This window comes from Bos mutus, chromosome 2 (genome assembly GCF_027580195.1).
Source record: "Bos mutus isolate GX-2022 chromosome 2, NWIPB_WYAK_1.1, whole genome shotgun sequence".
NCBI classification, from domain to species: Eukaryota; Metazoa; Chordata; class Mammalia; order Artiodactyla; family Bovidae; genus Bos; species Bos mutus.
In genome coordinates, this window is record NC_091618.1 from 113,633,227 (window position 1) to 113,644,031 (window position 10,805).

Here is a 10,805-nt window from a genome sequence, read left to right on the forward strand (position 1 = left end):
TCCAGAGTTTCTCATGATGTACTCTGCATATAAGTTAAATAAGCAGGGTGACAATATACAGCCTTGACGTACTCCTTTTCCTATTTGGAATCAGTCTGTTGTTCCATGTCCAGTTCTAACTGTTGCTTCCTGACCTGCATACAGATTTCTCAAGAGGCAGGTCAGGTGGTCTGGTATTCCCATCTCTTTCAGAATTTTCCACAGTTTATTGTGATCCACACAGTCAAAGGCTTTGGCATAGTCAATAAAGCAGAAATAGATGTTTTTCTGGAACTCTCTTGCTTTTTCCATGATCCAACGGATGTTGGTAATAATAGCTAAGATTTATTGAACACTTATACACCAAACACCATGGTACTGTTACATGGGATATTTCATTTAATCTTCACAACCACTTTATCAGGTGAAAAGAAAGTGAAGTCGCTTAGTCATGTCCAACTCTTTGGGACCCCATGAATTGTAGCCTACCAGGCTCCTCGGTCCCTGGGATTTTCCAGGCAGGAATACTGGAGTGGGTTGCCATTTCCTTCTCCAGGAGATCTTTCCGACCCAGGGATCAAACCCAGGTCTCCCACATTGTAGGCAGACGCTTTACCATCTGAGCTACCAGGGAAGCCCGATATTAATACCCCCATCGTTGTTGCTGTTGTTGTTGAGTTGCCATGTCTTGTCCGACCCTTCGCGACCCCATGGACTGCAGCACACCAGGCTTCCTGTCCCTCACCAACACCTGCAGTTTGCCCAAGTTTATGTCTATTGCATCAGTGATGCCATCCAACCATCTCATCCTCTGTCACCCTCTTCTTCTGCCTTCAGTCTTTCCCAGCATCAGGGTCTTTTCCCATCAGTTGGCTGTTTGCATCAGGTGGCCAAAGTATTGGAACTTCAGCTTCAGCATTAGTCCTTCCAATGAGTATTCAAGGTTGATTTCCTTTAAGATTGACTGGTTTAATTTCTTGTTGTCCAAGGGATTCTCAAAAGTCTTCTACAAGACCACAGTTCGATAGCATCAGTTCTTCAGCACTCTGCCTTCTTTATGGTCCAGCTCTCACAGCCACACGTGACTACGGGAAAGACCATAGCCTTGACTATACAGACCTTTGTTGACAAAGTGATGTCTTTGCTTTTTAATACACTGTCTAGGTTGTCATAGCTTTCCTGCCAAGAAGCAATCGTCTTCTAGTTTCCTGGCTGCACTCACCATTCGCAGTGATTTTAAAGCCCAGGAAGAGGCAATCTCTCCCTGCTTCCCTTTTTCTCCATCTATGAAGTGATGGGGCCAGATACCATGATCATAGTTTCTTTAATATTTAGTTTTAAGTCAGCATTTTCACTCTTCTCCTTCACCCTTATTCTCTTCACTTTCTGCCATTAGTGTGGTATCATCTACATATCTGAGGTTGTTAGTATTTCTCCTGGCAATCTTGATTCCAGCTTGTAACTCATCCAGAATGGCATTTCTCATGATGTGCTCTTCGTGTAAGTTAAATAAACAGGGTGACAATGAACAGTCTTGTACTCCTTTCTCAATCCTGAACCAGTTGTTCCATACAAGGTTCTAATTGTTGCTTCTTGACTGGCATACAGGTTTCTCAGTAGACAGGTACGATGGTCTGGTATTCTATCTCTAAGAGTTTTCCACAATTTGTTATGATCCACACAGTCAAAGGCTTTAACATAGTCAATGAAACAGAGGTAGATGTTTTTCTGGAATTCCCTTGCTTTCTCTATAATCCAGCAAATGTTGGCAATTTGATCTCTGATTCCTCTGCCTTTTCTAAACCCAGCTTGCACATCTGGAAGCTCTTGGTTCACATAATGCTGAAGCCTAACATGCAGGATTTTGAACATAACCTTAGTAGCATAGGAGATGGTGGTTTGAACATTCTTTAGTACTGCCCTTCCTTGGGACTTGGATGAGGATTGACCTTTTCCAGTCCTGTGGCCATGGCTGGGTATTCCAAATTTGCTGACATATTGAGTGAGAGTTGGACTATAAAGAAAGCTGAGCACCAAAGAATTGATGCTTTTGAACTGTGGTGTTAGAGAAGACTCTTGAGAGTCCCTTGGACAGCAAAGAGATCCAACCAGTCCATCCTAAAGGAAATCAATCCTGAATATTCATTGGAAAGACTGATGCTGAAGCTGAAACTCCAATACTTTGGCCACCCGATGTGAAGAGCTGACTCATTTGCAAAGACCCTGATGCTGAGAAAGATTGAAGGCAGGAGGAGAAGGGGACGACAGAGGATGAGATGGTTGGATGGCATCACCAAGTCAATGGACATGAGTTTGAGTAAGCTCTGGGAGCTGGTTTTGGACAGCGAGGCCTGGCGTGCTGCAGTCCATGGGGTCACAAAGAGTTGGACATAACAGAGCAACTGAACTGACTGACTGATTAAGTGTAGCATTTTGATAGCATTATTTTTTAGGATTTTAAATAGCTCTGCTGGAATTCCATCACCTCCACTAGCTTTATTGACAGCAGTGCTTCCTAAGGCCCACTTAACTTCACACTCCAGAATGTCTGGCTCTGGGTGAGTGACCACACCATCGTGGTTATCCGGGTCATTAAGATCTTTTTTTGTACAGTTCCTCTGTGTATTCCTTCCATCTCTTCTTGGTCTCTTCTGCTTCTATTAGGTCTTTACTGTTTCTGTCCTTTATTGTGCCCATCTTTGGATGAAATGTTCCTTTGATATTCCAGTTTTCTTGAAGAGCTAGCTAGTCTTTCCCCTTCTGTTGTTTTCCTCTGTTTCTTTGCACTGTTCATTCAAGAAGGCCTTCTTGTCTCTCCTTGCTCTTCTCTGGTATTCTGCATTCAGTTGGCTGTATCTTTCCCTTTCTCCCTTTCCTTTCACTTCTCTTCTTAACTCGGCTATTTGTAAAACCTCCTCAGACAACCATTTTGCCTTCTTGCTTTTCTTTTTCTTTGGGATGGTTTTGTTTACTGTTTCCTGTACAATTTTATGGACTCTGTCCATAGTTCTTCAGGCACTTTATTTACTAGATTTAATCCCTTGAATCTATTTTTCATCTCCACTGTATATTCATAGGGGATTTAAGTCATACATGGCTGGCCTAGTGGTTTTCCCCACTTTCTTTAGTTTAAGCCTGAATTTTGCCAAGAGAAGCTGAAGATCTCAGCCACAGTCAGCTCCAGGTCTTGTTTTTGCTGACTGTATACAGCTTCTCCATCTTCGGCTACAAAGAATGTAGTCAGTCTGATTTTGGTATTGACATTTGGTGATGTCCATGTGTAAAGTTGTTATCTTAGGTTGTTGAAAAAGGGTATTTGCTATGACCAGTGTATACTCTTGGCAGAATTCTGTTAGGCTTTGCCTTTGTTTTGTACACCAAGGCCAAACTTGTCTGTTACTCCAGGTATCTCTTGACTTCCCACGTTTGAATTCCAATCCCGCATGATGAATAGGACATCTTTTTTTGTTAGTTCTAGGAGGTCTTCTAGGTCTTTATAGAACTGATCAACTTCAGCTTCTTCAGCATCAGTGGCTGGGACATAGACTTGAATTATGTTGAATAGTTTGCCTTGGAAACGAACAGAGATCTTTCTGCTTTTTTCAAGGTTGCAGCTAAGTACTGCATTTCAGACTCTTGTTGATTATGAGGGCTACTCCATTTCTTCTATGGGATTCTTGCCCCAGCAGTAGATATAATGGTCATGTGAATTAAGTTCACTCATTTCTGTCCATTTTTGTTCACTGATTCATAATAAATCTGAAACTTGGAGAGTTTAAGTAGCTTGCTTAGTGTATCTCACACCAAAAATTATAAGACTACTGGAGGGGAGTTAACTTGGTCTCTCAAATAGTGTTCTTGATCATGTACCCTCAGATTAATTTTAACTGAAAGTGACTTGACACTCCATAGACTTAAAATAATTATAATGAGTTGAGTTTTTTACAAAATGATAAATGCTTATATAACACTTTTAAACATAAGTATTATAAAAGATTAAATATATCACACAAAATCTCATCTCCAAAAATAAGTAGATATTTTGAGGGGGAGATAGATAGATGGGGAGACAATTCTATAATATCCATATGTCTTCAGCCTTCCTGCCCTCTTCCTTCTCTGCTCCAGAGATTAAAAAAATAGATTAGAAGGAAATGGAAGGGTTACCTAAAGGCTTCTCATAAAACTATCAACTGATTCCTTGCAATGAAGGAAAAAATTGGTCATCTTATATCTTTTCTCACTTGCTTCTACTAGCTTCTGATTTTTATTGTCTATAATTACTTTTACTTTGTCAAGGTATATATATATTTACATTCTTTCTACATTAAATGCATTAAATGCATTTTCCTCCTAGGTAATTATTTTTTTTTTCCTTTTTCTGTAGTATGTTTATATAGTGGTCATGCTTTTCTGTCTGCTCTCCCCTCCCCCCAACTTATGCTTAAAGCAGAGAGCTTTGTCTAGATCCTCTATTTGTTATATGTTCTTGACACTACCCTGGAGGAGGACATGGCAACCCACTCCAGTATTCTTGCCTGGAGAATCTCTTGGACAGAGAAGCCTGGCAGGCTACCATCCGTAGGGTTACAAAGAGTCGTACATGATTGAAGCGACTTAGCATGCACGCACACTTGACACTACTTCTGCTTTTTCTGAGACCAATTTGTTTGACCTCTGACCTACAGTGTAAACACTTTCTTTGTAGCCAAGTGGTATGGAGTGAGAGGCAAGTGTTTTGTTCCAGGAGCCTATTAAGTGCACTGACTCAGGCCCAGTTCCCTGGGTCAGAAGTGTCATTCCCTCCATGGGCTTGGCTCATCCTGACTGAGCACAGCGCTGTGAAAAATGATGAACCCTCTGGTTCTTCTTGCCTTTGCTTAAGTTTCTCAGTGATATGTTTCATGAACGTCTGTTCTGGAGGGATTATCCTTCACTCCTCCCTGAGCAGCCTCTGCACTGCTCTAATTTCTCAAGATAGTTCTCAAGAGTTGTCAGCGCCCTTTTCCCCTTAAATACTGCTTGTGGGAGTGAGGTTTTTTTCTTTTTCTGTTTTGGGAGTGAGTTTTGTAGAATTACTACTAAATGCCCATGAAACTAAATAAAATTGCTTTTTGACATTTCTGCAAGTAACATTGAAATAAAATTTAAAAGAAGTTACTATTTTAGAGTTTACTTCAGTTCAGTTCAGTTCAGTTCAGTCGCTCAGTCGTGTCCAACTCTTTGCAACCCCATGAATCGCAGCACGCCAGGCCTCCTTGTCTGTCCATCACCAACTCCCGGAGTTCACCCAAACTCATGTGCATCAAGTCAGTGATGCAACTCATCATCTGTCGTTCCCTTCTCCTCCTGCCCCCAATCCCTCCCAGCATCAGGGTCTTTTCCAATGAGTCAACTCTTCGCATGAGGTGGCCAAAGTATTGGAGTTTCAGCCTCAGCATAAGTCCTTCCAGTGAACACCCAGGACTGATCTCCTTTAGAATGGACTGGTTGGATCTCCTTGCAGTCCAAGGGACTCGCAAGAGTCTTCTCCAGCACCACAGTTCAAAAGCATCAATTCTTCAGCACTCGGCTTTCTTCACAATCCAACTCTCACATCCATACATGACCACAGGAAAAACCATAGCCTTGACTAGACAGACCTTTGTTGGCAAATTAATATCTCTGTTTTTGAATATGCTATCTAGGTTGGTCATAACTTTCCTTCCAAGGAGTAAGTGTCTTTTAATTTCATGGCTGAAATCACCATCTGCAGTGATTTTGGAGCCCAAAAAATAAAGTCTGACACTGTTTCCACTGTTTCCCCATCTATTTCCCATGAAGTGATGGGACTAGATGCCATGATCTTAGTTTTATGAATGTTGAGCTTTAAGCCAACGTTTTCACTCTCTTTCACTTTCATCAAGAGACTTTTTAGTTCCTCTTCACTTTCTGCCATAAGGGTGGTGTCATCTGCATGTCTGAGGTTATTGATATTTCTCCCTGCAATCTTGATTCCAGCTTGTGCTTCTTCCAGCCCAGCATTTCTCATGATGTACTTTGCATATAAGTTAAATAAGCAGGGTGACAATATACAGCCTTGAAGTATTCCTTTTCCTATTTGGAACCAGTCTGTTGTTCCATGTCCAGTTCTAACTGTTGCTTCCGGACCTGCTTATAGGTTTCTCAAGAGGCAGGTCAGGTGGTCTGGTATTCCCATCTCTTTCAGAATTTCCCACAGTTTATTGTGATCCACACAGTCAAAGGCTTTGGCATAGTCAATAAAGCAGAAATAGATGTTTTTCTGGAACTCTCTTGCTTTTTTGATGATCCAGTGGATGTTGGTAATTTGACCTCTGATTCCTCTGCCTTTTCTAAAACCAGCTGGTATTAAATATTGATTGACAACAAAGTAGTGGAAATACAGTAGAATTTGAGGGAAGAATTGTCAAAGAGTTTGGTTTTAGTCCTGGCTGTGTAAATAACTACTTTTGTGTTTTAGGGAGAGTCAGTTCTACTGGTAGTTTGTTACCATTTCTTGATTACTAATGAAGTTGAAAATCTCATATGTTTATTGGCCTTGGTATTTCTTCTTAAATGATTTGCCTGTTATATTCCTTAGCCCGTTTTTCAAGTGATTCTTGATTGTTTAGCCCTTTGCCCCAAAGAGGCAAAAAATATGTGAATAACTTTGTTAGGTAGCAAATTTTTAATCTCATTTTATTTAACTTTTTTGTCAGACAAAAGTTTAAAATTTAGTAAAGTATATTTGTTACTGTAAGGCATTTTGATTTCATGCTTCAGAAGGCCTGCCTCACCTCAAAATAAATATAACCTCTGCATTTTCTTCTAGTATGTATGTGTATATTTGGAAAAAATAGTTCTTTATATGGAATTTATTTTTGCAGGTGTTATGAAGTAGGGCTCTAACTTTTTCAAAGAGGTGACCAAATTATTCTAATACCATTTATAAACAAAATACATTTTTTGTTCAGATATGGAATGCAGAGTTTCTTGAGGGGAAAAAATTGCATACAATTTCATATTGAAGTACAGCTCAAAGTTAAGAATCATGATGGAGTTCTGCTCTATAATGGTTCAAATTTTCAAAATTATACTCACTTTTTATAATTCTCTACCAGTACCTACCCTCTAACTGATGGTAATTCATTAATAACTTGAAATTGCTCCTTTCAATAAGAATCATGACTTTTTTAACCCCCTGTTGAAACAAGGAATCATAGAGAAAATCTCTTTTCTTTTAGTTGTTCTTTCCCTTGAATGTTACTATTCTATTCCCTGTTTAATCTGATAATGCTGGTCTTAAAAATAGAAGATCCAAATTCACAAAAATAGCTCAGCCAGTTTTCATCAGTCTTCCCTATTCACAATTAATATAAAAATTTCAATTGACCTGTTATTTGTCTTTTATGTTTCTTGCTTATGGACTAATACTACATATTTGTTATTGTCTTTTCTACTAAGAATAACTAATAGTTTGTGGTTAATAGATTAACTCAAACTAGAACAATGATTTTTCCCAAAGAATTTCATTCCTTCTTTGTCTAAAGAATAGAAGGGGAACTGAACCAGAAATTGAAACCAGAATGAACAAACCTTGTCTGTAGAGGTGATTTGGAATTTGGTTAGACTCGTGTGTGTGTGTGTGTGTGTGTGTGTGCATTCACATGCACATATGTGTCTGTGTATTTACTAATTTTTATTTTTCAATTGTTCAGGAAAAAGCCAAAACAATGTTGGACAACATGAGAAAACTGGAGAAAGAACTGTTCAAAGAGATGGAATCAATCCTTCAAAACAAGCATCTTCAAGTGGATAAAATTGTTAATCTTTTTCATCAGTGTACAGAAGATGAAATTAGAATTTATAAGTCAAATGTTAGTTCTTAGTGATCACATAAATGGTCAGCAATCATCCTCAAAGTTAGAATCCATTACTTTGGTAAATAATATAAACTTAGTTTGAGCAGATCTGACTCTTCTTTAATAGCATTCAAGTGATAGCATGGCTATTAAAACTATATATAGCTTTGATGAAATACTGAGAAAGGAAATAAGATTGGAATTGGACATATAGATCATGGATAGTCAGGTGTTGCTTCAGGTATTGATGTATACATTTTGTTAGCCATGATATCTTAAAAAAATCACAATAATGAAATGTCCAATTCTGCATAAAGCATGAAACATTAAAATAATGTATGCATTTATTAGTTACAGTAAGAAAGCAAATTTTTCTTTTTAGTGGAAAATATTGTCTCAACTAATAAATTTTTTGTGCTTTAGGCAAGTATTAGCCAGCTCTAGCAAAATTTTCTAGATTTACACATTGTTTTATTAGTGTTTTAATTATGCAAATTTTTTATTAAACTCAAACATGCTCTTTGTCAAGACTTAGCTGACCAGTGAGCTTTTTAGCTCTAATTATCTAGCATTCTCTCACCCATGCTCCTTACTTAGAGCTTTTCTGGGAGATCAGGACATGAAATAAGCCAAGACCCTAGGAGATACTGTTTTGGTGTCTCAAATCTCGCATCTTTTACTTCTGTTCATTCAAGGAAAACAGGAACAGGAATGGGATCAGTTCAGTTCAATTCAGTTGCTCAGTCGTGTCTGACTCTTTGCAACCCCATGAACCACAGCACACCAGGCCTCCCTGTCTATCACCAACTCCCGGAGTTTACCCAAACTCATGTCCATTGAGTCAGTGATGCCATCTAACAATCTCATCCTCTGTCGTCCCCTTCTCCTCCTGCCTTCAATCTTTCCCAACATCAGGGTCTTTGCAAATGAGTCAGCTCTTTGCATCAGGTGGCCAAAATAGTGGAGTTTCAGCTTTAACATCAGTTCTTCCAATGAACACCCAGGACCAATTTCCCTTAGGATGGACTGGTTGGATCTCCTTGCAGTCCAAGGGACTCTCAAGAGTCTTCTCTAACACCACAGTTCAAAAGCATCAATTCTTCTACATTCAGCCCTCCTTCTAGTCCAACTCTCACATCCATACATGACCACTGGAAAAACCATAGCCTTGACTAGACGGACCTTTGTTGACAAAGTAATGTCTCTGCTTTTGAATATGCTGTCTAGGTTGGTCATAACTTTTCTTCCAAAGAGTGGGATAGTGGTGATGAAATAGAAATATTAACATATTATAAACATTAAAATGCTATAATGTATAATGTGTTATGAGCATTATATATGAGTAATAGTATCTGTCCCCAAATTATAAAACTTTGTTAAAGTTACACAGAGATTACCAAGAAAGACTCAAAGTTGCAAATATAAACAAAAGAAAAATCCAACTCAAAATGACATGGTATTGGTTTCTAGAAATTTCTATTTTAGGTATTTGATTATACTGTCATATTTATTGATCACTAGCTCAGATGTAAAGAATCTGCCTGCAGTGTGGGAGACCTGGGTTCAATCCCTGGGTTGGGAGGATCCCCTGGAGAAGGGAGTGAATGGCTACCCACTCCAGTATTCTTGCCTTGAGTATTCCATGAACAGATGAGCCTGGGGGTCTACAGTCCATAGGGTTGCAAAGAGTCGGATATGAATGAAGCAACTTAGCATGCACACACATCATTGCAATTAGGATTGTTAGTAAAATACCGTGTTACTATTATTGCTAAAGAGTGCTCAGAAATTTTTTAAAATTTTCTCTTAAAAATCATCTGAGAGCTTTTGTCTAACGTAGGACTTCCATTACAAAAGAAAACTTTATCAAGTACTCAGTTAATTCTGGTTTGTCTTACATATAATTCAGGGATAGGTTCTTAAGTCATGAAGCACGTTAGCCAACCTCATGTGCCCCCTCTCTCTTTTTTAATATGTGAGGAAATGAAGGGTAAGCAGTGCAGTGGTTTATTGAGGCACAGAAATGTGAGTCTTATTTGTCTCTCTAGGGCCTGTATGTTTTCACTTTCTCCTTTGATACCATGCTAGACCAAACTAGCACCAGGCTCTTACCTGGACCACTGCAGTTAAGTTCTTCTACACCCATTTGTGCTCTTTATCTTCAGCCCCTTGGGTCACTGCAGCCAAAATGACCTATTAAAATTTTAAATCTGGTCATGAATTTCCCTCTGAATTAAAAAAAAATAGATTATTTTTAGAGCAGTTTTAGGTTTAAAGCAAAAGTAAGCAGAAGGTACAGAGTTGTCATGTACCCCTGTTCCTCTACCCTCCCTCTACCATCAACATGTCACACCAGAGTGCTACGTTTGTTATGCTTGATGAACCTACATTGACACATCATTATCACCCCAAATCCAGAGTTTACATTAGGGTTCACTCATTGTACATCCTATGGGTTTGGACACATGTATAGTGACATGTATCTACAATTACAGTATCATACAGAACAGTTTCATCGCTCTGTCCTGTGCGTTCCACCTATTCATCCGTCCCTTCCCCTAACCCCTGACAGCCACTCGTTTTTCATTGTCTTTACAGTTTTGGCTTTTCCAGAGTATTATATAAGTGAAATTCTACAGTATATAGCCTTTGCAGATTGTCCCTATATCTTGGTAACATAAGTTTCCTCTATGTCTTTTCATGGCTTGATAGCTCATTTCTTTTTAGTGAGGAATAATATTCCATTGTCTGGTTATCCTGGTTGCTGACATCCACTACTGAAGGGCATCTTGGTTGCCTCTATGTTTTGGCAATTATAAATAGAGCTGCTGTAAACATCTGTGTGCAGGTTTTTGTGTAGACATGTTTTCAACTCATTTGAGTATGTACTCAGGAACATGAGTGTTGGATATCATGCTAAGAGTATGTTTAATTTTATAAGAAACTGCCAAACTGTCTTCTAAA

The 10,805-nt window shown here is 38.9% G+C and overlaps 1 protein-coding gene across 2 annotated transcripts in view; it reads left to right on the forward strand.

Annotated features, from left to right (window-relative positions):
* The window catches only part of SCRN3 (secernin 3), a 34,618-nt gene extending 23,813 nt beyond the window's left edge, over window positions 1-10,805 (forward strand). For both annotated transcript variants that reach the window (XM_070358623.1, XM_005907235.2), the window contains one exon: window positions 7,698-10,805. In XM_070358623.1, coding sequence (XP_070214724.1) covers window positions 7,698-7,868 — 171 coding nt within the window. In that variant the 3' untranslated portion in view covers window positions 7,869-10,805. The remainder of the gene's footprint in view (window positions 1-7,697) is intronic.